Source organism: Peromyscus eremicus, chromosome 6 (assembly GCF_949786415.1).
Source record: "Peromyscus eremicus chromosome 6, PerEre_H2_v1, whole genome shotgun sequence".
Lineage (NCBI taxonomy): Eukaryota > Metazoa > Chordata > Mammalia > Rodentia > Cricetidae > Peromyscus > Peromyscus eremicus.
The window spans coordinates 59,093,933-59,121,464 of record NC_081421.1 but is presented as its reverse complement, the minus strand read 5'-3'; the positions used below and the strand labels follow the sequence as shown (position 1 = coordinate 59,121,464).

The following is a 27,532-nucleotide window of genomic DNA, read 5'->3' as shown; positions in this document are numbered from 1 at the left end:
AATTCCCTGCTTCACAGGAAAGACTATCAAATATGCTAGGCCTGTAGGCCAGAGTTGGGTGCCCCAATGTTGCAGAGGAACTTTGGGTGACTGTCCAGGCAGCCTGAGGTCCCTGCCATTAGGTCACATCTCACCCTTCTGGGGTCTTTGTTGAAGACTAGATAGTTATAGTTTTCTTTAGTTATGATAAAAGGTAAATTAGATATAAAATTTTAAACTCACCAAGATAAGATAGATAATAGAGTATTTTCTCTAATTTTGCCAAATACAAATGGACTGGACATTGTAACTAATTCTTACTTGATAACTGCTTTTGTTGTATATAATTTTACTATGTTAAAGTTAAAACCTTCCTTTTTAATTAGACAAAAAGGGGGGAAATGTGGTGGAATAATCCTTATATACACTGTGAATATGTATTACTCTCATTGGTTAATAAAAAGTTGACAGGACAGTAGCCAGGCAGGAAGTACAGGTGGGACTGCCAGAAACAGAAGACTCTGGGAAGAAGAAAGCAGTCAGAGGAGACGTCAGCCAGCCGCTGAGCAAGCAGGATGTATAAAAAATGAGGTAACAAGTCATGAGCCACATGGCAAAGCAATATAGAAATATGAGTTAATTTAAATGTAAGAGTTAGCTAGTAACAAGCCTGAGCTATTAGCTCAGGAATTTATAAATAATTTATGCCTCTGTGTGGTAATTTGGAAGCAGTTACCAGGATGGGGAGTGGGTGATCAAGACAGGAAAACTGCCAACTACACTGGCCTATGTTTCAGAGTCAGAACCCAAGCTCAAGTACCAAGAGCTATATCACTCCTTGTGTTAAGGGAACCCATCTCATCCTTCTGGCCTGCCCCTTTCCCTGTTCCATCATCTGGTCCACATTCTAAATCCAGTTAAGCCCGACTCCACCCCACCACATTTCCATTTCTTCTCATTTACAAGGCAAGGACACAGCCACTCAAGGGGTCGTATATCCTAGCAAGTGTTATATAAGACAAATGCTTTCTAGAAATGCCTATACTTAACAGAACTTTAGACTTATGGGCAAAACTAGGCCTTGGACTTTCTGTGGAGAATGTCGTTCTCTAGGGAGTAATCTAACTTAGTTTACCTTTCAGTTTCAGCTGTTGGCCACATTAGTCTATAAAGTTTTCTGGCAGTTCCGATTCTAGTAGAGCCACCACACAACTGTTACCTTGATCCTGGTCCTGGCCACCTTCAAACTTATGGTCTAAAGCCCTTCTCTCTGGTCCCCAGGACTACAAGCAATTGTGACTAGACCCTGCTTATCCTCTACTGTTTAGAGCCTAAAGACACAATCTATTCAACATACTACTTTGCACATGTATTCATGTATATATTTAGTTCTTATTGGAGGCAAATGGATAAAAACAGATAATAGAAAAAAAAAATCTAAGAATCAAGATGGGTAGAACAAGCTGAGATAACAAACAAAGTTCCGGATGGAAGCACCAGAAATGACTTCCCAAACATGCTTATTTTCATGAAAAGATCAGAAGAATAAAGACTTGATGTCTGGTATTTGCTTTTCATGTTAGCTGAAAGTGAGCTAATAAAAATAAAACAGTAGCAAGAGTTAATAATCTGTATGAAAAATTTCATGTCAAAGATTCAACATGAGCTAAGAATCTTTTGAGAAAATAAAAAATGAAGATATTATAAGCTGTTAACAAAGTTAAAACCTGAAGAGACAGACACTCAAAACTGTCAAAATAAGTTGACTCTAGAACTTCGGGAAGACTACGTACACTGAGACAGACAAACAGCTAGCATAGAACTCCTAGTTCAGAAGCATATTTGATGGACTCTAGAGTAACCAGCCTCAAATTTCTTTTTCATGATCCTTTCTTCCTCTTTCAACTTCAGTCTTGCAGCCTCCAATCTTCAAAAATGTCTTGTTAAATATCACAAGAAAAGCAGTTACCTGAGTTCTCAGGTGGTTCTAAGAGCACCTGAGGTTGCTTCGTAATACTAAACCCATCCCACTTAGAAAATACTCTGGTACCGTTTGTTACATTCTACCATAGGGGGCAGCATACCACGTGGAAAGAGAAAGGTTCTTAGAAACTGGGCAGATCAAGAATAAATTCTTTTGGTGTTAAGAACGTGGACAGGGCCTGCACAGGTTTGTGCCAGATGGGGTCCCAGGGAGAACAAACACTCATCCCTAATCCAGAAGCTATCTGTAACGGATAACCACATGCAAATGAAAAAAAAAAAAAAAAAACGTTTTCTCTAAAAGAGTCTCACTGGGGAAACAAAGTACTCTTAAGGGAAGGTCCCCTGCCCAGCAGTAAATCACAAATGAACTCAATGTTAGCTCTGGAGGTTCTTTGTCTCATAATGCTTTGTCAGGGTTTTTTTTTTTTTTTCTTTTTACCACACATATCCTGTGTGTGTGTGTGTGTGTGTGTGTGTGTGTGTGTGTAAAATAGTTTCCAGTTCTGTGTTTTTAATGGGATTCCTGTGTATGATGAACATGTGTGTCTCTGCCTCTGTATGTGTTTCTTATGCTTGGGTTTTTTTTTCTTCTGTTTGCTTGTTTGTTTGTTCTGTCCTATTCTGGTTCATTTGTTTTTGGTTTATCATGTTTTATTTTATTATTTTCTATAGATTCCTGTTTGTTTTCTATGGAAAGCCAGAAAGGGTATCGATTCAGATGGGAGGGGAGGTTGGAAAGATGTTGGAGAGTTGCGGGAGGCAAAGCATCAGCAGAATATATTGTATGAAAAAAAAAAAATCCATTCTCAAGAAAAATCTAAACATGAAAAAAAAACATAAAAACAAGTGTGGTATGGGGTGAACCATCTGGCTCTCCCTATAGACCTCAATTTTCTCATCTATCACAGGAATTTAATAAACAGCAAATCTTGACTACCAATAGCCTTGACTTTTAGTATTAGACTGGCCTGGAATTTCTAATCTACACTGTTTACTGATGTTAGGTTTCAAACTCAGGATAACTGGCTGAGGTCCCTATTTAACACATCAAAGCTGGACCTGGCCACCAGGTTCTCCCAGCATCTCTCAGTCCCTACCTGTTACAAGGTACACATACCCCATCCTCTACCCTGAACTCCCCAGCTCAGGAGCTGGGCTGTCCTTCTCCCAGGGGCTTGTCACTACATAATCCAGACATTTTGGTTACTCGCCTTTTGTGCTTCTTTGGGCCTCCTGGCTGCTTTGCCTGGTTTCCCTCTCCTCTCTCCCTTTCCCTCACCCTCTCCCCACATGGCCCAGCTCAGTCTGGTCATGTCCACTTAGTTTCCCAGATGTCCCTGCTTCTACTTATACTCTCCCTTTTATCTACAATAAACTTTCTCTACCACCATTCCTAGGAGCAGTCATGTCCTTTCCTTTCTTTTTTAAAGATTTATTTATTTATTTATTATGTATACAGTGTTCTGCCTGCATTATGCCTTGCAGACCAGAAGAGGGCACCAGATCTCATTACAGATGATTGTGAGCCACCATGAGGTTGCTGGAAATTGAATTCTGGACATTTGGAAGAGCAGCCAGTGCTCTTAACCTCTGAGTCATCTCTCCAGCCCCTCTCCTTTCTTTTTTATTTATTTATTTATTTTTCATTCAACTGTACATTTCTATAAAACAAAACTTAATGAAAATGGAGTGTATCTTTCTAGTAAAAAACAGAGACTCCCTTACAACTAAGAGTTAATCCAAATGGGTCTGTCAATCACCAGAATAGAAAACACCTCAAAAGAAATAAAATAACATGGGAGTAGGCTATGGAAATTAGACAGACACTTTCTCTGACACAGTAGTAGTAGTAGTTGTTGTTGTTGTTTTATACAAACTAAAACAAAACTGATTCAGCAAATTGAATTTTAAGCCAAATGTATCAGACACTTTGTTCCAAGTCAAACTGTATTAAAACAGATGCTGTTAAAATTGTAACTATTTATGGGTAAAATCCAATGATTCATTGTTGAATTAAAAATCAGTAAATAAAGAGTAAAAGGATGTGTACTATAGATGGTGTTTGTTTTTATGTCTGTAAACAAGTGAGCTATTATTACTCAAAAACAATCTCCACAACAGTTTAACCCCTAAGGATGTTCTACATGGACATTCCTGAGTCCCAGTTAACTTATGAATAATGAAACAGAACTATTTTCAATGATTTCCAGTAACTTACACATTAGAGTAACTCTGATGAAAATACATCTGTGAATACATTAGCTATTTTGCAAATAAAAAGCTTCTCCATTATTTGATTTATACACATTATGTTTCACGACAGCCCTGCACACTCACACAAACCACTTCAGCAGCAAATCTGAAGCCGGTAATTTTTTTGTGGTAAGCAAGACCAATTTTTTTCCCCTCATTTTGCAATCAGGTTGCACTCTTACCAGCACTCCAATTTATAACACTGTCTGATGCCTTTAATAAACTAAAACTTACTAAATAAAGTTGTTATACATGTGAAGATGGCTAGCTAGCAATATTACAAAGACTCTAAGAATGATTTCAGGACACCGAAACAGCACTACAGTGTGTGAGATGAAAGGCTACTGAAGATACTCACTTTTGTTGTCTTTGTATAGAATGGGGAAGAGAGCTGGTGAATGGGCAGCTCCACGATACTACTACAGTTTGTGACATTGCTATTGTGCGTCTGTTCATCCTCTCTGCTACTGTCATCAGACTGATCAAAATCATCACTCTCCTGGTCCATCTCCTCCTCCTCCTCCTCCTCCTCTTCCTCCTCCTCCTCCTCCTGCTCCCCAGCATGTTCTTCATCTTCCTCTTGCTCTTCTTGGTTTCCCGAAGAGTCCTCATCTACTGAAATGAAGCGGTTATTGTTCTCCTCCACTTGCCCTTGCTGGGAATCATTCTGGTCTCCAGGTCTAGGGTCTGCCCCCACAAGTTCACCATTCGGTGCAGTGCGCTCCGCCTCTTGATGTCTCTGTTGCTGCTGCTGGTCCTCCTCTACCACGCGATTCATCTGTCCCTCATCTGCCTGGCTTGAGGAAGCATTCCCTCTCAGAGAACCTCCAGTTCGCCGTCTTTTGCTGCCCACAGAGAGCAGTTCCTGATTCATTTCCAAAAGCCAGCTTGCTACTTCTTGGACCTTGGCTAGACTATCAGAAGATGCAAAGGTTTTCACATTCTGTAGGAGGAAACAGGGGATAAATAAGATTTGTACAATCTATGCTGTCGTCCACTTTTGAGTCACATGTCTATCATCTAAGTACAATTAAAGACTGTGGAAAGCACTCACGTACATTTTAGTAAAGTTTTAAATTAAGTAAGTTGTAACACTTTTAAAAACTCATACTAAAGACCTTTATCAATCTTTTTCATATACCTCTAAAAGCTTAGTAGTTTTGATCAGTATGATATAACTTAGCCAATAAAACAATTTAAATCTTAAACCATTAATTCAGAAACCATAGCCTGTATAAACCATTCACTAAATATTAAACATATCCACACAAACAAAAAACAAAACAAAACCACCCATCAAGTGCTCAGCTGGGTTTATGAAATGGTGAAGATAATCCCCTTCAAAAAGCTGTATTAACCTGGCAATTCCCCAAGCTCCTCTGATCACAAACTCTTGCCTTCAGATAAGAAGCACAATCACTGTGATTTCTATCTTCCACAATGAATATAAATCAGCTGAACAACAAATTTAAAAATTGTAATTAAAAGTACAAAAGCAGAAAGTTCTTAGGTCCATACCCTCTGACCCAGTAACTTCACTTCTGGCAATCTATCCTAAGGAAGTAATCCTGAAACAGGAAAGGAAAAAATGACATGGAAGATGCTCACAGACGCCGAGAGGAAGGCAGGGGAGAGGGAGAGAGAATGAGAGTCAAATAGTCCTCGAGCTAGAATTTACGTCCAAGACATGAGCCATTTAAAAGGTATGTTGAAGACTGGGTGTTTGTATATATTATGCTGCGAGAAAACTTACATGAAAAGTACATACTGCAGTATAATTTCCAGATTGCATAAGGACTACATGGTGTTATTTCAAAACACTTGCATCTTAAGCAATAGCATTACAGATGCTTTAAACCTATTTCTCAAATTTTACACATTAAGTATGTTTTCTTTTGCTACTTAGCATAGGCTCTAATATTTTATGTTTTCGGTGTGATCATTATGCAGCACATTCTTTGCTGATAGTTGATCAAGTTCAAGTTTACCTAAAATAATTTCACATTATATACATTAAAAAAACCTAGAACCTGAACTTTGAAATTTTCATATAGAAAAGTTAAAATTAAGCTTCTAAAAATGCATTTTTGTTTTACAAACTAATTCTCAACATTTTAGAGAAAGCTTTTTTGTATCAGAACACTCATATAAAATACAAACATCAACGAGCAGTATTTTATTGTGTTTAAATTGAAAAGTTCAAGTTTAACATTTTAAAATGTTCTCCTATGTCACACCAGCAGAAGTATATAATGTCTATATATATCAAATACAGAACTTATGTTTTTATCAATATCTAATGAGGTTTAACTGGAGCGCAGAAAAATGAAATCTGATAGTTAATATGTTTTTATACTGCACAATTATCAAATGCTGCACTATTTCCTTGACAACTGGGCATGATGAGAATGTAAATTATACTGGCAAAACGTTACAACTTTCAAACCAGAAATGTTCCTAACTAAACATTAGACAACTGAGGCTCAGTCCAGATGTGAACTTGTAAAACTACACCTTCTTAGTCTACAAGAAGCACATGGTAAAACCCTAACAGGAGTATGCTCGAACATGGATGTTGCCTTCTCTAACACCAGAATCAATGCAGTGTTCACTGATTATTAACCTTAAAACAAGCATCCACTTCAGACTGGAGGGAAGTATTTACAATTGTTTCTTTACCTAATCCCAAGTACAAATTATAAAACAACAAAATCTATTACATGTTTCTGCATGCATCAAGCAATATCATTTAGCATTTTTTGACTAGAACCCACAGTAAAGTAAGATTTCACATTACAAGGCTAAAAGGAAAAATTAAACATGCCTGAAACAACAGTTTCAGGCAGAGTAGGGATAATAAAACACTCACAAGACCTAAAGTCCCTGTAGGTCACCACTGTTAATTAAATATAGTTAATTCTCTTTGTGGTCATCATGTTTGGTTTAGTCCCTTTAGTCAGTGAATTAGTAAATCCTAAGCCACTGCTCCTGGGGAAAATGGTTCCCATCAGCCTCTGGATCACAACACTGTTTATCTACCAGAACTCCACTTCCGATTAAAAACACCTTATTTAATGCATATAATAGACTCAACATTGAACTCATGCCCAACTAGTATAAAACCTATCTGAATGAGACTTATCTAACATGCATTATTTTCTCTATAAGGTAGCTTCACAATCTTTCTCAAACATTAGAGGGTGATTTGGTTGTATGACTGGGGTCATTTTAAACAACACAATCAACAAAAGTCACAAAAATCACAAAAATAAGAAATATATTTCAGTACAGACCATGAAAAGGACACCTATTTATGGTGTGGAGCTGAAACAAGAAGGTAAAGCATTGTCATGTTGACACATGCATGTCAACTGGGTTCATTTTTTTTTTTTGGGGGGGGGGGTCATGTACATGTCCACAAATGGCTATCAAAGGGCCAGAGGTAGGCTGATAATATGGCTCAGTGGGTAAAATGCTTGCTTTACAAGCATAATGATCTGAGATCAAATCTCCAGCACTAATGTAAAACCCTAGCATATCAGAGCAAGCCTAGAACCACAATGCTGAGCAGGGGAGCAACAGGCAGAATCCAGGCATTTGTTAGCCTGCCAGTCCAGAGGAAATCGTGAGCTCCAGGTTTACTGAGAAGATTAGAAGTTGGAGAGCAATACAGGAAGACACTCAGCATCCAGTTCTGGCCTCTGCATGGCATGAAGCCCTGCACACAAATGCACACTCTCACTAGCCCACTAAAACCAGTACCAAGCCCTACACCACACCCTCCTCCCCTTGTCTTGCCTTTCTCTATAGTACTAAATACACAGCAGCAGTAGAATAACCCTTGCTGTATAGGATATACCTATGCATCCAAATTGGTGCTCAAAGTATTTGCTAACTCCACAGTCAATCTCAGATCTCTAGTCCTGCTTAACAAAGCGAACAGGTCATGCACCTGAACTTCATTTAGTAGCATCACTAGTCAAGTCTACCATGTGTCTCAATCACTCTTTTCCAACCGTTGATTCAATGCAAGAACCTGAAATGTCAGTATCTTGGGGGCAAATTACAAACATTTACATATTTAACTTTTCCCCACAAATGAAAGCAAATATTAATAGAAGTTGGGAGCTGGGAAGACAGTCCAGTTAGTATACTCCTTGTCATGGAAGTATGAGACCTCAGTTTCCTTAGAACACATTTAAAAAAACTTGGATGTGATGGTGCACACTTGCAATCCCACAGTGAGGAAGACAAGACAAATGAATTCCTGGGGCTTGCAAGGCAACTAATCTAACCAACTTACCAAGTTCATGGACGGAGGGGGACAGAGACAAGGAAACTGCTTGGGTTTGCTCACTACCGGCTTAATTCCAAATTGGGTAAGAGAGCCCGTCTCAGGGAAATACGGTGGAAAATGGTAGGACAAGACACTCAAAGGTCTCCCTTGGCCTCTGTGCAAACACAGGAATGTGAACCTGCACACACATGGGCACATACACCATACAAGCACGCATACACATACACAAAAGACAAAAAAGAAATATTGCAAAATTCCACTGACCCATTTTTTTTTTAATTTCAAAGTATTTACAATGATATGAAACAGTACAGAAGTTTTCTAAGTGTAGTAGAGATGGACTGAAATGGTGCTTAAAAGAATTTTCTGGGCTAGAAAGATGACTCTGTGAGGATAAAAGCACTTGCTGTTCTTCCAGAGGACCAGAGTTTGGTTCCCAACACCCACAGTGGGCAGTTCACAACGGCCTGTAACTCCACCTCCAGGGGATCCAACATCCTCTTCTGGTCTCTTCAGATACTGTACTCATGAGCACTATTCCACATACAGATACACACATACACTTAAAATATACACTTTAAAAAAGAATTTTTTTTTTTAATTTTGTCTGGAGTGAGTCTGTATTTTGACTGATGTGCTAGGTATATAAGTGTACATGTTGTTCAGGACTTACCTGTGCTTTCAATGTTATGTTAAAGCACCTCAATTTAAATATATATATATATATATATATATATATATATATATACATACATACATACACATACAAATACACATACCTTTGTGTGTGTGTGTGTGTGTGTGTGTGTGTGTGTGTGTGTGTGTGTGCTAACTCCACAGTCAATCTCAGATCTCTAGTCCTGCTTAACAAAGTGGACAGGTCATGCACCTGAACTTAATTTAGTAGCATCACTAGTCATGTCTACCATGTGTCTCAATCACTCTTTTCCAACCGTTGATTCAATGCAAGAACCTGAAATGTCAAATTTTGGTGGCAAATTACAAACATTTACATGTTTAACTTTTAACTGTGTGCTCATGCATAAAATTGAAGACAATACAAACTTCTCTATTTGCTTTTCTCTTACTATGAGTCTGCTGCTAAATGCTGAGGAAGGTGTTGGCCTTGGATCCCATACCCTCATGAATGAGGACTTCCCTACAATAACATCAGATAAAATCTCATCAGGGAACAGGATTAAAACCCAGATTTTCCCAATTCAATAGACAAAATGACAGACTTCTACAAATGCACACTGCTGGAATGGAAGAGTTAGCCCCACGTTCACTGTCAGTGTCCCCGGCAGGTACATTTTGGTAGAGAATATGAGAGAGTCATAGAAGCAACAGCCCTAGGTGAAGCACTTGAAGCCTCTCTCTAAAGAGCCAGTGACTGCAGGACTGGTGAGACCCAGACCTGCTCAGCTTCAAAACCAACTCAGCATCTTTAAAGAAAGCCTTGCTCAGCACCATCACCACAAGAAGACTGGGAAGTAACCACTATGGATTCAAAGCCTTTTAGGTGTTCTCTCCACTCTGCCACACAATCATTTTGTAGGAACGTTTTGAACTTCAAAATAAATCTATCACTGCAGTATGGAAAACAGTATTTGCAGAGAACCAGAGATGAATCTGTTTCCTTAACGAGGTTCCCAACTTAGCTATCATTTTAATATGGTAACTATTGGTTTTAAAACATAAAAGGGAAAATCTTGTCCTATAATTTGCTTTTTAAAACCAAGAATCATGTTCTCTGTGACTACTGCCTGCCCCTCTTGCGTCACTTCCTGAGTCCTCATTTGTTAAGTCTGTAGTTACAACTCTACTAAATCCATGCTGCCCCCCTTACTTATCTACTCATTTTTAAGAACTCCTGTCTGGATTGCTCTCCTTGCTCTCCTTGGCCTATTCATCAAGGCAGATAGTCTTAGATGAATATGCCAAACAATTTCTATTCACAGACAGAGTCTCAGAAACAATCACTTTTCCCTCCTCCAGGGTCATGGACACACTAAGGACGACACTGTCTAACTGCCCTTCACAAGAGTGTTTTCATACAGTATGTACTTGAAAAAGAGAGATGTAAATGTTATGAGCCAGCACTGGGGACAGAATACTGACCAAAGGCATAAAGCCCTGCACCTAAAATAAATAGTGTAGTAGCTACTGACAACTTAAAATTAGGAAGAAAAGTGTTTTTCTTATTAGTTTGACTTTCAGCATTATAAATACGAAAGATTTGGAAAGGCAATACAACTATGGGTAGAAACCAGGTTATCTGCATTTCCTTCTGGTCTGGTCCCTCTTACCTATCAACACTGTGGTGGCCAAACCACCATCACCATAAAAATTCTCCCAACCAAAGCCACTTAGAACATTAGCTATAATTCTAACGCATATTAAATTTAAATTATTTTCTAAATGTTTTTTCTAACAGAGACTGTGAGCTCTACGTGGTAAGAAATACTATGATTCTCTTATAGAGATCTCTATCTGTGCAGAAATAAAGCAACATCATCTTAATCATTAAAATAGATCCTAATTGTAATAATCTCTATTTTTTCACACAAGACATTTTTCAGATTTTTTAGGTTACAAAGCAGTACTTCTACATCAACCTAACAAGGCAGAAGTTGTAAGTGTTCTCCAACTTGGAGGCACCCTCAGTTTCAGTACAATGTGTTGTACAGTCACTCTAAAAGTAAGCAGTAGCATCACTTAGCATCGTGGGTTGGTCACAGCTTGAATTCCTCATCACAGTGGAGGCTGCCAAAGGATTTTACCACTAACCTCAGACACTCACGAAACTAAGAAGACAATAAGGGTGGTCATGGCCCTCCAAACCCACTAGTTTTCACATTTGTTCAAAGGATTGGTATACAGATCTTCAAACTTCTAGGTCCATTTCCTTCATTTCAAATTATTCTTCTTGCTTAGACAAGATCCAAGCACTAATTCAAAATAAGAAAAGGGAAGAAATAAAAAAGAAAATACTATCAAATTCCTATACTATCAATTAAGGAGCTATGATACAGAAAACACTATCGATCTATTTCCTACTCTACCAACTAAGATACTCAGGATACAGAAAATAAAATGTTAGCACGCAAGAAGCTAAGACTCATTGGTCTTGGTAATTGGCAACATCGCCTCACCTTATTGTGCATACCCCAAAACTCATGCATGCATTCCTATTGCCCTCAGTGATGGTTTGAATTAGATGTCCCCCATAGTCTTTGGCATCTGAATGCTTGTTTGCCAGTTGGTGGCACTATCTGGGGAGGCTTGGGAACTGTGGCCTTGCTGGAAGAAGTATGTCACTAGGGCTGGACCTTTGGTTTGCTCTCTGCTTCCTGCTTGTGGTTTGAGATGTGAGCTCTCAGCTGTTTCTGTTGCCACAATTGCCTACCATAATGGACTAGCCCTCTGGAACCCTAAGTCCAAATAAACACTTTCTTCTGAAACTTGCCTTGGTCATGATGTTTTATCAAAGCCATCAGAAAAGTAACTTATACACCCTTGCTTAGTTGTTACAAAGTACTTTTAAAGCTGCATATGAATTTAAGTAAGCACTGTATTTACATTTAATTAAAAGTACTTTGACATCTGAAATTATTTTTAAAGCAAAATAATGAAAATGAAAATCAAAGTCTAGATTCTAACACAAAGAGGGTATCCAGCTTCCTCATCTTCTGTCTTCTAATTCCCCAAACAACTGAAAAATAACAACTGTCTCCTACTGAATCTTACGTTATGCCAGGTGCTTGTTGGATGATGTATATATAAAGTATAATGTTACTGTCAGAGTAAACCTTTGACGTACATGCTGCATCACAGGTGAAAAAAATAAGGTTCGAAATTCCTAAGCACTGACCATCTACTGCCAACTTATTTGCCCTTCTGAGTTCCACTCCCAAGGCTATAAAAGTTACACAATATTGTGGTCAAAGATAAGCCATTCCAGTTCCAGCACAGTTGTTTTACGTTGAGGGCAAAATAAGAAATGGTAATAAAGAATATTAAAAAAAAAAAAAAAAGACCATTGCTGGATGATATCAAAACCAATGGATGGGGAAATACAGAAGCATTAAAGATTAAATAAGAGCTTGTGCATATACAATGTTGACAGATATTTTCACACACACTGAGTACTTACTATGCTGTATGTTCAACATCCCTTACTCCAAAATCTCAAGAAATCCAACTGCTCCCAAATCAGAAACTTTCTGTGTGCCAACATGAGAGTGAATAATTTTGGGTTCTGGGGCATTTTGGATTTCAGTTTTTCAAATTAGGATGATCAATCAATAATGGCTACAGAAATAAAGCAAAATCTCAGAATATGTAACATCTGAAATACTTTTCTTCTGAAGAATTTTGGCAAGCAAGATACTGAAATCATGATGAGGCAGTTCATTTTAAAAGCTTTCTTAAAACTGATAACTGGAAGTTATGTAATAGCTAATAATATTAAAAGTTAAAGTGGAGCATAGTGACACGTGTCTGTGATCCTGGCACTTCAGAGGAGGCAAAAGAAAGACTACCTACTTGTAGGCCAGGCTGAACTACACTGTGAGACTTTGTCTCAAAAAGAAGGGTGTGTGTGTGCTGAAATTTCAAGTATCAGGAACAAAAACAAAAAAACCCTGAGGACGAGGACCTAACATATGTAAAGGGCACACTGAAAAGCTTCTTCATTTTGAGCTCACATTTCACAGGGATGTCCATCTGAGGCATTTGACCACAAAAAGGAAGGCTGGCAGAAACTTCTACATCTGACCACACTTAAGAACACCAAGAACCCCACTGCCTCTTCACTCCCTCTCAGTGCACACTGACAATAATTCACAGTGGTGTCGGAACTCTAATAGGCAAGTGTGTTTTATTTACTAAGTTTACTATTGAATAGAACAGACAAAACACACATACACCCACAAGAGTTTTAGGTGGCCTCGTCCTCAGTAATTTCTAAGAGTATAAAGGGTTCTCAGTCTTTAGTCTCAAACTGCTGTTCGGGTGGAAATGGCACATAAAGACCACTACACTTCTCAAGTGGAACTCTGGAGGGTCTCATGTGTCTTCTGTGTTTACCAGCTTTAGAACTGACCCTAGAACTGGCCCTAGAGATTTAAGTGCTTGGACCAAGATGACAACAGCTACCAACTGCAAGCAAAATGGGAAGCCGGGTCATTAGATCATCAAGTTCTCTTAACTAAGTCTTGAGTACAGATGAGTACAGTATGTGAATAATACACTTTGAAGAGCATCGTAAATACTAAGTTAATACAGGTCAAATACTTTTATAGCACTATCCACACAGCAGGTGATCTTACTATCCACACAGTCAGTTCTTACAATCCAAGCAATACACTGCATTTCTTCAATCAATTTAAACATACAAAGATCTTTCTTTACTCCAGTTAAAATCTCCTCCCTTGAAAGCTCTACTTGCTATGGCCTCTCTGGCTGATATAAAATCAAAGTCTAACCATGATACTATCTAACTTACTTTCTCAACACAACCATCTGACTTCATTAAAGTATTTCTCACATGTAACTTTAAACTTCATCATTCTGTTTGTCTTTTATTGATCAAGAAATTTCTCCTATGAAGGTATAGAGCTCAAAATTAGCGAGCCTTCCAGTGTGGTCTCAGCACATATTAGATCTGAGTTTGTTTAGCTCCAGATACTACTGGTCTATTAGTGAAAACAGCTTCTCAAATTTTACAGACCCTCTGTTACTGTGGACAAAGATCTACCAGTAGGTAATCTAGGAGACAAAAGGAAGGGACACTGTAAGTAAGCAAGTATTTGGGGTCCTGTGTTGTGCCCTATTTCCACTATTCATTCCCTTTGCTTTTTTTCTACACAGACCTTGTAGCTAGGGGTGTTTCGGAATTCTGGGAATAAATATGTCGATCATATACAAAACCGCCTTTGAGTTGTAGGTGGTGGGATCTTGCTGCCTTGTAGGCACAGATCAGGGAAAAATCAAAACCTTCCTCTACCTCTCTCCGGACTTCCAAGGTAACTAACAAAGTTGAAGTTTAAGCTAATTTTCAAAATAGTTAGCTTTCCTCTTAACACAAGGGGTAATAGCTGACATTTTTGCATGATACAATGTTACAATGCTGAGAAATTTTCTGACAAAAGAAACTATGGCTTATAGTGTGTATACTGACACTTTTTAATTAAACATCAAATGCTGCAAAGCCAGACCAGCAGGTACACTATAATAAGCAGTGCTTTCCAAATATACTACAGTCTACGCAGGTACTATCATCCTTTGGCACAGGTAACCCAGCATAAAGACTCCCCCTTTGGCACCTCTGATGTGTTAAGCAAAAGTCACATGAGGGGTCTGCCAGCTGTCAAAACTACTAGTAGGAGCAAATATGGACAGAATCATTACATGTCCACTTCCCTACCGCCACATCAGGTTTCCATTTTGTCTTGTTTTTCTCAGCACTAAAGTTACCATCATCAGGAGTACACGACTTCTACTCCCAATGCAGTGAAATACCTAATTCTTTTTAGGTAAATTACTTTTGCTCTCTGGTTGTATTTTAAATATTTTCTTTAGGCTGATTGTTCTGCAGTTATTATATGCTGGGTCTGAGTGTGAAATTCTTTTTATTTAACCTGACTGGTATCCTCTGAGCTTTGCATATATAATAACAAGCATACCTTTACAGATCCAAAAAAAAAAAAAAAAAGCCATTGCCTTTTTATATTAAACAGACTCTTCCCCATTCTTCTGTTTCTTTTTGGAGTGCAAAGGAGATGAATACCTGGTTCTTAATCTTTTTTTTTTTTTTTTCAATTCACCTGTCTGTTGGAGCATCACTGTCCCTTTGGAATTTTCTCTTGGACCTTCGTCTATAGGAATTCTTTGTGCCTCTGGTAGAATTTACAGTGCTTCAGAGAACAGTCAAATTTGCTTCTTCTAGCTGCCCAGGAACATCACCACCTAGTCACCACTTTAAAGCCACTGTCTGTGAAAAGGTGACAGTTAAATGCAAAAGATAAGATCTGTCCATCTGATAGGAACTTCCCCACAGCTTCATCTGGCCAGTGTCATTTAAGTTACGTTCATTCCCAGATGTCACACCGTGGGCAGAAGTCATGTGAGAGCAGTGGACGAAGGAGTCTGGGTAAGGGCTTCATGGTTTAGCTCTACGGCTACGGGATATCAGAGCTGACAAACGGTCATGGGACCCTGTCACCAGGACACTAGATCACAAACAAGTTGGCATTGGGTGCATACACTGAGAAAAGATTAAAAAAAAAAAAAAAAAACCACAAGCTGTTTTATAAAGCTACAGCTCAAAGGGGAGAAGGAAGGGGACATAACGAGTGGACACGGGAAAAGATTTAAAAACCAACCTCCTAGCCTGAGAGACCTGTGGGCCAGCCCTCTTGGCCAGCCCTCCCCTGTCAATTTAGAGTACACTTCTACTGTAATAAACTTGGCTTGCTAAGATCTTCTATAAACCCATTTCAAATTTTCTCAGCTAGCACACAAGAAAGAGCCAAGGAACCCTGGTAACAATGGCATGTATGATCTTAAAGTAGAGCAGAATGAGATATGGAAACTGATAGAGCATACTACTGTAAAATGTGTGATGTCTGTCTTAATGATTCTACTGGAAACTATTTCGCACAATATTAACATTCATCTTCAAGTCAGTTAATTTAACACATCTCCTTATACCACTATTCAACCAGTGGGGAAGAGGGACCTGCTCTAGGAGCCTACAGGAATTCGAACTGTCAGGTGTCAGAAAATCGTTTCTACTTGTGCTTATATATAAACAGAAGATTCTTCTCTCTTATTAAGAAATAAGATAGCGCCGGGAGGTGGTGGCGCACGCCTTTAATCCCAGCACTCGGGAGGCAGAGCCAGGCGGATCTCTGTGAGTTCGAGGCCAGCCTGGTCTCCAAAGCGAGTTCCAGGAAAGGTGCAAAGCTACACAGAGAAACCCTGTCTCGAAAAAAAACAAAAACAAAAACAAAAACAAACAAACAAAAAAAAGAAATAAGATAAGTGGGCTGAAAAGACAGTTCAACCAGTAAAGTGTTTGCCACATAGCTTGAAGACCTGAGATCAATCCCCAGAACCCATGTGACTAATGCTTCTAGTTCGCTGGCCAACCAATCTAGCCTAATTCATGAGCCCCAGACCAGTGAGAAACACTGTCTCAAAAAATAAAGTGGGCAGTGCCTGAGGAACGACATCAGAGGGTGACCTGACCTCTGTATGTATGTGCAAACAGACACAGACACAGACACAGACACACACACACACACACACACACACACACACACACACACAGAGACACACACACAGACACAGACACACACACAGATACAGACACACACACACAAAAGCATGCACATGTATATACTACTAAGCCATAATCATGAGATCCCTTGAAAAAAAAATCAAAGATTCCACTAGAAATTGGAAAGTGTGACAGTTTATACTGTCAAATTAATAGGACCTCGAATCACCCAGGAAAGCAGCCTTTGGCCATGCCTGTACCTAGTTCCTTGATTAGGTTAACTGAGCTGGAAGGTCCACCCTCAAGTTGGGAGGTACACTGACTTTCTAGGCTGGGTCCTAAACAGAACGAAAGAGAAGAGTTGCTGGGCAGTAAGAGTTCAACACTGTTTCCACATTAAGAATGAAACCTGAGCACTAGGACTTCCCTTTCATGACAGACCATAACCAAGTGTGAGCCAGAGTCAACCCACTCTCCCTTAAGTTGCTTTGGTTAAGGGTGTTTTATCACAGCAACAGGAAAAGTAACTAATACAAAAGGAACCCTTTCATAGTTTAGTTTAAGAACTACAAAGTTCAGCCAATAAACTTTTCTAAAATTTTAAATTTTTAATTACTTTAAAGCACGGCCATACAATGCTCTTTTTGGCATGTACCCTCTGCTTCCTTTTCCTACCACGGTAACCAAAGTTTAATTTAAAAATCACAATTACTGTACTAGGCAACCGGAACATATACATGAGAAACACACAAACAAACAACAAATAACAAACCCAACTGTTTATAAAGCTGATCTATGACCAAAAATCTGCCATTTCTTTAAGATAGCTTGAAATCTACTTGGGACTTTAGTACTCCGTACTATCAATTACTTGGTATTAGATTATGATTTATATATATCAAGCCCAAGAAGGAAGAAATCTTATGTGACTGAGAGTGTACAGTTCTACACTTGAAATTCAATAAATATTAACGGGAAAAACAAATGAATAAACAAAAATATTCACTTAGTCATATATCACACATATGATTGATTTAGATACTCAACAACTAATAACATGGAATTTGCTCCTTGGCAAGGCCCTACAACTTGAATACATGACTGACATTTTACAGAGCATACTTTTTTCACATTTTAATTCTTTATACATTTCTTCACAAGTACTAATGACATGCCAGCATTTAAACATCATTTATTTGTGAAACTAACTAAACACACAAACACACACACACACACACACACACACACACACACACACACACTGTAGGTTTCTTAATCTCACTGGAATATAACAGCCATGAAAAGAACTACAGCATAGAACGTAATCTCACTGGAATATAACAACTAGGAAAAGATACACAGCATAGAACTTTTCAAAGCTCATTGCCTAGTATAAACAAGTTTGGATATGCAATCTAAATTTTTATAAGATGGTTTAAAACTTAATAGAAGTCAGGCATTTTGCAATGTCAAATCCTACGAATTCCAATTCTTCAATTTGCAAAACATAAAAGGACATAATGACCTCTATAAAGCCATATGACCTTTTTCATACACCTACTATGCATATTGTCTAGCATCCCAGGAACAGGGCTGTGACGTAAATGACTGCAGACGATGGGAACAAATCTCAATTCTAGAAATACTTCCTTCTTCTACCAGAAAACAAGCCAAGGAAAGGAAAATATTCATTTTTGTTGCTGCATTTTTATCAAAACGATAATATAATGATCGTTTTAAGAACGACAAAAGAGAATTAACTGCATAATAACCAGATTAACTTTGTATTAATTTACAAACTGTCATGAAAGAAAACTCATACAGTTGACACATGACAAGAGGAGAAAGCAAGCAACTCTGTATGCCGCGTTTAGACAGGGAGAAATGGCACGTTTTTAGAGTAAACATGAACTTGCCATATCTAAGAACTACAGCTTAGCTAGGAGAACATTTTCCTTCCTGTGCTCTAGGAAGGAGCAAGCAGGTGTGAGCGGAAGTGCTGACGCGGAAGTGCTGACACAGCCTCCAGTGCGGCGGCAGCCTGCACTCTCCAGTGCAAGTCTGACTCGAGGAGGAACTCAGATTAAAAGCTTCCTGCCAATCCATCATCACCATCACCACTACCATGATAAAAGCAGAAAAGAGTACGACCACATGAAACATTTACCAACTAAGGAAAAGCCTTGAATTAAGAGAATCTGCTTGCCTGAGTAGACACAGGTATGTATGTTTACTATTCCACTCCTGAACCTACAGCTAAGTTTTGGCTTCATTTTTCTCCATAACTAAGGATGGGAATAGAGTGGTCTTTGAATCAGAGCTCTGCCACACAGACAAAAATGTTTGCTGAGTACAAGCTATATTCCAAGCACTGCACTGTTTTGTGTAAACTGTTTCAATATTCAAAAGAACCCTATTAATAAGCAGTACAAAATATAACCAAACCTCACTCAAATGAAGTTTGCCTAGATCATAAGCATTTGCTAATCTTGGTAGAGAACTCAGGTCTGTTCCCAGCTCCCACACGCAGCTCACAAATTTGCCTAACTACAAATCTCCTTTATTCTATCTACTACCTTGAAATGATTGTCTGAGTTAACATGTACATGATGTAATATACAATAATCCTAACAAAAAGGTGAGATAATTCATATACGGTAAAGCTATACAAACTAATTTTTTTAAATACGCTTATCTTTACTTTATGTGCCTGTTTGCCTGCATGTATGTACATGTATACCATGAATGTGTCTGGTCCCCTGGAACTTGTTACATATAATTATGAAATGTCACATAGGTACCAGAAATAGAACCTGATCTCCTGCAAAAACAGCAAGTGCTCCTAACTCTGAGCCTTGCCCTCAGCCCATATATGAGTGAATTTTAAAGGGTGAGCTACATTTCATCAACTACTTCCGTCTCGCATAGGAGAAAAGCTTGGCACTTACTAATAATACAGAAGAAACATAGAATGTATATAAATCTATGTTAATACATGAAGAACCAATGACAAAGCATGGGACTAGAAAATAGAGTTTATCTCTCTATGAAACATTTCTGTAGTGTGAATCAATTAATGCATTCATCACTGAGGGATAAAGTCAGTACAGTGCTAAAGTCACTTAAGTCCACCGTATTTTTCACTAATGTTATTGACACCTATCTCAGGGTTTCTATTGCTGTGATAAAACACCATGACCATGACAAAAGCATCTTGGAGTGCAAAGAGTTTATTTCAGCTTACAGTTCCGCATCACAGGTCAGCACTGAGGTAAATCAGGGCAGGCGCTCAAACAAAGTAGGAACCAACCTAGAGGCAGGAGCTGATGCAGAGGCCATGGAAGAGTGCTGCTTACTAGCTTGCTCTCTATGGCTTTCTTAGCCAAACCCTGCCACATCAATCAAGAAAATGCCCTAAAGACTTACCTAAAAATCAGTCCTATAGAAGCAAAGATTCCTTCTTCCCAGATGACTACAGCTTATGTCAAGTGGATATAAAAATTAGCCAACACCATCAGAAGAAAGTTTTCTCACTAAAAGGGCATTGTCAATATATAATAACATTAAGAATAAAACTGAGGGGCCAAAGAGGCACTTGCTGCCGTGCTTGATGACCTGAGTTCACTGTCCATGAACATGGGAAAGAAAAGAACGATAGGAGAACTGACTCCTGTAAATGCACCATGGCATGCATGCACTCACACACACATAAATATTCACTAAACAAACAAACAAATAAATGGTCTAAAATAAAAAATCTACAGAAAAAGACAACTACAGGCTGGCTAATGGCTTCAACTACTAGGTTTTCCATAATAAACTCCATAGTAATGCTTTGCGTATGAGTAAAGACATGAAATGCTTCCTCCACATTTATTTTTACAGGGATGAGGCAATAATAAAAAAGACTATATCCTAGATATTTTTATTAATTTCAGCAATTGTATCCCAAGTGTGTCCTAAATCTTAAGACTCAGAACCGACACTGGGTGGCCCTGTTTGCCTGGTGTTTTATTAGAACTGTTACTGGTTGTTGGTGGTACAGAATTCAAGACTGCAGAAGCTTCTGAATGCCATATTCCTATTTTCAGAGCCTGATTTTGCAGAACTTCACTCTTCAGAGAAAGATAGATTGTTTACTATTTGTATACATGTGGAACATACGCATGCTTGTCTATGCATGGGTACTACAGGCGTGCTTGCACATGTATACACTTGGGGAGTATAGGTCAACATCGGGTATCTTTCTCAATCTGTCCCTCCCTGCCTCCCTCCCTCCCTCCTCCCCTTCCCTCCCTATATCTCTCTCTCCTTATTTATTTCCGTCTTTTTAAGACAAGGTCTCTCTATTAAGAAATTCTGGCTGCCTGAAACTCACTATGTAGACCAGGCTGGCCTTGAACTCATAGAAATCCACCCACCTCTGCCTCCCAAGTACTCACTAGAGACAGTATTTCTTACTGAGCCTACAACTTACTGATTTAGCTACACTGCTTGGCCAGCAAGCCCCAGGGATCCTATCTCCATCCCTCTAGTCCTGGGATTACAGGTGCATACCACCAGGCCTTACTTTTTTACCTGGGTACTGGGGATCAAAACACAGGTCCTCATGCTTATGGGGCAAGCATATTACCCACTGAGTGATCTCTGCAGTACCGTATGTAACAGAACTGTTCGTGTTACAGCTTTCAAGGATGTCCAGAGCTATCAAGTGCTTTACTTGGATCCAGCTTTACTTCTTCAGGGTTTGCAACCATTGGTGGGGTAAAGACCATCTACCCTGAGAGGAAGTTTTATTCCTGCTGCACCTTCAATCATGTTCAGTCAGCCTCAAATAATGCCCATTTCAGCTTGTGGTATAAGAAACACTAATAGAGATGGTTACAATGAAATATTCAGAAAAATAAAATAAAATAAAATAAAAATTAGAAATGCAGATTGTAATTATAATGCTTGGTCCTTTATGCCAAGTTAACCTTAAATTCTGGTGTATGAAGTCCATTTTTAAAAAACAAAATCTGAGTCAGTTATTTTATAGTAATGCCATGACAAAGATGCCATCCACTAAAATGATATGTTCCCCTAGGAGTCATCGTTTTAGCCTTTTGTAGAGCAAAATTGAAATTATTTTCTTCATGAAAATCCAAAATTAACAAGGAGAAAGAGGTGTGCATCATCTCTTTTGTTTTTAACTAAGCTGAACAACAATAAAGTTGACTTCAGCATTTAAATCTGTTGATCATATATACTTAACACTTTCAATGATTCAGAACTTAATTTTGACAATACAAATTATTAAAACTTGAATCATTAAGTTCTTCAAATGTACCATTTGTGATGCTGTGAACTATGGAACCACTTAAGCAAGTACTAAGAGAGAAAGCATGTGTAGTGCTTTAGGGTACAGGAGGAATGGAGTGGCACCTTTAACGAAGAAGTCCATCAACTTAGTAAACACACGTGATCAACTGTTTCCACCCCACCCTCCTGCCCCAAATCACATCCTTCCCAATGTACAGATAATAATATCCTTGGCACTTAGTCACTGATACCAGTTTTGGTTTTTCTGTCAATGTAAGCTCTCTGTTCTAACCTTCGGGATTGGCTTCTGGCTTGGGGATTAAGGTCAATAATAACTACTCCAAAACTTCATTTTTCTTTCTTCATTTCCTAAATTTACATCATTGGATTTCAAAAAGCTTCACTACGAGGCATGTCTCTTCTCTACAAGAATTTTATTTTTGTAGTTGTTGTTGTTGAGAGCTTACTGTATGGCCCTGTGTAATCCTGGAACCGTGCTACACAGACCAACTGGCCTTAAACTCAGACATCCATCTGTGTTTGCTTCCTAAATGCTGGGATTAATGGCACGTGGCATACCACATCTGGTCTCTGCAAAAAATTTAATATGAAACAAACAAATACCTTTCTTACTGAAAAATAAATACAAGCAGTAATTAAGAGCAATTTCCACTACTAATAAAACACTAATAAGTAAGGATCAAAACTACAATCTACACAGAATAAAATGTTTGTAAGTGACTAGAACTCAGCCTGCTAAACGACCATTACTCCTGAGATGACGAGCATTGTCAGGATGGGTACTCGTCAATGCAGGTGATGTGCCAATCTCAACACTTACTTTTTTTTTTAACTCCTTCCTTTTCCCTGTGCCTTCCCTTAACATTTCCAAACTAATGACATCAGTTCTTTTGAACATCTTCCCCACTCCAGAAACTGGACCCACTGGCCATTCCCTCCTGCATAAAGGCCAACTCCTTAGCCTCACTCAGTCCTCCTGTGAACATGCACCAGTCTTAACATCGACTCTTAAATGTCAACACAAAACCAAGAGAAATGAGTGAAGTCTCACAAAGAAGAAATCTGCACCAATTCAATTGCTCAGGTTTAATTCTTGTTTTAACTTTTCTTTTCAATTTATTCTTAATAAAACAAATCATAGAATGAAAATTTTAAAAAGCAAAAGTCAGTAATAAAGTCTGCAGTGAACAGAAAGTGTACGGTCTTCACTTCCGATCTCTGAGTAACTGAGGACTTTGCAGCTGCCCCTCACACACGTTAAAGGCGCTCTTTGGGTGGCTGGCCCACGCAGAAGCAACCACTACAGACCTTTGTTCCTAGGCTTATTTCTCTTTTTAAAATGAAGCCTGTTGCTCACATATTTAATGGTTGGGTTTATTTCTGTATTGTTTTTAGACAGGGCTCCACTAGGTAGCCAGGCTAATCTTCCTGGCTTAACTTCCAGACTAGAATTTCAGGCAGATGCTACCATATCCAGATGTCTTTAGAAAGTTAACACTGGTTTTTAGTCAATCTTAATCATCTATTTTAGAATAAAGAATAAATGAATAAATTATAAGAAGTCCTCCTTAAGAATTCAGACATTTGTCCCCTAAAGATATGACTAAAGAATATCCAAAACATTTCCAGTCTCAGGTCCTAAAAAATGCCACTTTCTAGACTGCTCCTAACTCACGCCCATGGAAGCCAATTACCAATTACTCTTGCCAAGTTCTGCATGATATATGTGTAGTTGTCTTAGATAGAGGGAACTTAATGTAATATCCAGAGTAGCCATTTGAATTGAACACTACCACCACTACCACCTTCCCAAAAAAATACCACCACCACCACCACCAAACAAACAAAAACTAGTAACTTCTCAAGCTAAAAGTGCAACCTGTGGCTTTGGACTCAGTCCACTACAACCTGTTACTTACTCCTGTTCAAACAGGCTTTTCCCATCACCACTGCCCAATTCATGGATCACCTCAGCAGCACTAGCCCCTTCCCTCCGGGTACTCATCCTGTAATGCTGCTGCTTCCGGCCTCCCTGTCCTGCATGCCCTCCTCCGGCTAGCCACCCCGCTCTCACCACATCAGCTGCCACCAACATGGCTGAGTCTTAAAGCTCAACAAGATAAACCATCCATGGGAGGCAAGGGCGCTGTTTCCGGGAAAGATTCCTAGAACTTGTGGAAAAGTCAAATCAGTGGCTCCTTCTCCACTGCTCTCTCTTCTGAGATGGCTCTGTCAAAGCCATTAAAGCAGGCCTAACAACCTCAAGCTCCAACGACATCTAACCTGTGCTCTCCGGTGTCGGCTTTCCTAACAGTAACAGGCCCACTGACCTCCGACCTCCACATAGCAATTTTTGCCTGGTCTGTTCCAGTATTTGCAGTGGTCTGTCTGCACAGGAATTGAACTATTATCCAGCTACCAGTAAGTGACAAGAACAGCAAAGGAATCGTCCTCATAAGCAGGCATCTAACAATGGCTGACTAAAAATGGAAATTGTTCATTATGTAATTTGAATAAGGAAGCCTTACATTACAAGCTTCCCTTGTTCCCCACATTCTGAACGCTACAATTTCAGATGGAATTAACTAAGACAATATTGAGGATAAGAATGTGGGCCCTGAAGTTATGTAATACTGAGGTAAAACCCTACCCACCAATTAGTGTGATCTCATCGAGTATGCAAGTCTCGAGGGCTCATAAATTCTAAAGTGAGGCTTCATCCAATGAATGTTTTAGGTAATGATGAAAACAGATAAAATGTACAAAATGCCCAGGGCCTAGCACAGGGCAGAGCACGGCATGGCACACACTCCTCTTACTAAACTGCAATTTTTACATTAAATAACTAGAACATACTTGGGTGAGGAGAAAACTCCCTTCAGGAGATTTACCGAGTCAAGGTTTACCAGAAGTTTTACTCCTTCTTAAACATGCTCCTGAAATACACAATTATCAGGTATTGGTGATTGCTCATTCTATCTCAACACCATTAACAACGCAAAGCATTATTTTACAAATCTGATTCCTTACAAAAATCAATTAAGAAAAGGAAAACTTGTAGACAACATACAGAACAAGTTATAAATGAGAGTATGTTCTCAGTATCAATGTTTCTCAAAAGACACAAAAAGTTCTTTAAAAAAGAACCCAGGGCTGAGAGACAGCTCAGTGGTTAAGAGCATATACTGCTTTTGCAAAGAACCTGAGTTCAATGGCCAGCATTCAAATGAAGCAGTTCAGAGGGTGTGATCCAACACTCTCTTCTGGCCTCTGTAGGCACCACACCTATGCACCAGATACCCACTCATACACAGAAATCATTTTTTACACAACAGATTCCTGTATCCCATTACACAGCATCTGCCAATGGTTACTAATATACTGTGTGTGTGTATATACATGGGTGTGGTCTACTGTGTGTGTCGACACACCTGTAAATGCGTGCATGTGCAATTGGAGGGAGGCCAGAGAACAACCTGGGCTGTTGCTTCTCCTCAGGCACAGCTCATCTTGTTTTTAACACAGGGTCTCTCACTGGAACCTGAGGCTTGCCAATCAGACCTGAGCAGCTAGCCAGCAAATCCCAGGAGCCCTGTCTTTGCCTCCCCAGTGCTGGGAGCTACAACCTGGCCTTTACATGGGTACCAGGCATCAATCTCAGGTCCATAAGCTTACGCACCAAGCACATGACAGACTGAGCTATGTCCCCAGCCCTAATTTTTACTTCCCCTTCTTTCTGAGTGGTACAGATCCAAGTGACCCCTGAAGCACCACTCCAAAAGAGGACACACAACAGTTTGATATGCTTCTAAGACGAATTAACCACATACATGTGACTGCTCAATAAGAGGCCAGCATGTCACTTACTTTTTATGCAAGACATAAATATTAAATGAGAGTATCTTTAGACATTTGCTTCAATCTCTGCAGTTATGGCTTAATTGAAAGGTAAAATTCTTGAAATATATAAGAAAATATTGTGTCTTACTGCAATATTTCTTATCACAAAGAAAGTATTTTAAAGTAGAGCTTCAACCTTGGTTATACTATTTCCTAGTTGTCTGATCTTTAGGAAAGTTACGAGACCTTAGTAAGCTCAGTCTCCTTGTCTTAAAAATATTGGCTGGCCAGTAGCAAGGGTAGGCAGATCTCTGTGAATTCGAGGCCAGCCTGGTCTACAGAGCAAGTTCCAGGACAGTCAAGGCTACACAGAGAAACCCTGTCTTGAAACATACACCTGCCAAAAAAAAAACATTTAGAGTACCCATCTCACAAATGAAATGACTGACACAGCAGTCCTTACTAGAGCAGCCTGGTCCAAAAGAGAAGTTCAAGAAAAAATGTGAGTCCAGTATTACATCACCACCCCTGGGAAAGCACTAATTCATCCAACCTACCCTACTGGTTGCCTAAGCAACAAAGCAGCCTCCACACAACTTACATACCCGGCACACATGCCAGAGCACCAGAAACAACAGTGTCTTTCCAAGGACAGATCACTAAAAACTATCATCATCATATAGGAAAACAAAAACAAAAAACCAGTGCCAGAATTTAACCCCAGGTCTGGTCTTTTAAATGCAATTATAAATCATGGGACAAATATTCTATTTAGAGAATATTAGGTATCAAAAAGATAAAACAGCACTCTTAGCAAAAAGAAAAAGACATGAATAGGGAAATGAGGTATCAATACTGTCTACAAATTCATTCTTTTAAATTCCAAATTCCTTCCACTTAACTCCAATTTCTACAGCTTCAAGCCCCAGTACTACAGGTACCTCTCACTGACAGGATAAACTGTTTCTTTTTCTTGAGTATTTTAAGGGACCTTAAAGTGTTCATAAATATGTAACTTGACCAAGATCATCAAATTAGTTAGATAAAATCCAAGTCTTAAATGCTTGATCTGGGACTCTTTAGAAAAGGCTGCTCAACTGGGTCTAGAACTTCACAGGATACAGCTCCCATTTAACTTTATTTTTTAATAATTTATTTAACTTTATTTTATGAGCATTGGTATGAAGGTATCAGGCCCCCTGGAACTGGAGTTACAGACAGTTGAGAGCTGCCATGTGGGTGCTGGGAATTGAACCCAAGTCCTCTAGAAGAACAACAATCAGTGCTCTTAACCACTGAGCCACCTCTCCAGCCCTTCCCATTTAATTTTAAACGAAGCACTATCGCACTGCAGAATAGTAGCAGTACCCTGTACCTTTCACAATGATTGTAAGCAAGCAGTCACACATTGGCACTTATTTCTCTTCAGGAATGCTCAATCAACTATACAAAGCTGGGGGAGGGGGCTTTAATGTACAATACTACAGTAAAACATTTGATTGATTTGCTGCTGGTATATCATTTAACATTTTCAATAAATATTGAATTCAGACATGCCCTGGAGCAAA

The 27,532-nt window shown here is 39.0% G+C and overlaps 1 protein-coding gene across 2 annotated transcripts in view; it reads right to left on the bottom strand.

Annotated features, from left to right (window-relative positions):
* Window positions 1-27,532, bottom strand: part of Fbxw7 (F-box and WD repeat domain containing 7) — a 145,637-nt gene that overhangs the window by 75,331 nt on the left and 42,774 nt on the right. For both annotated transcript variants that reach the window (XM_059265553.1, XM_059265554.1), the window contains one exon: window positions 4,577-5,161. In XM_059265553.1, coding sequence (XP_059121536.1) covers window positions 4,577-5,092 — 516 coding nt within the window. In that variant the 5' untranslated portion in view covers window positions 5,093-5,161. The remainder of the gene's footprint in view (window positions 1-4,576; window positions 5,162-27,532) is intronic.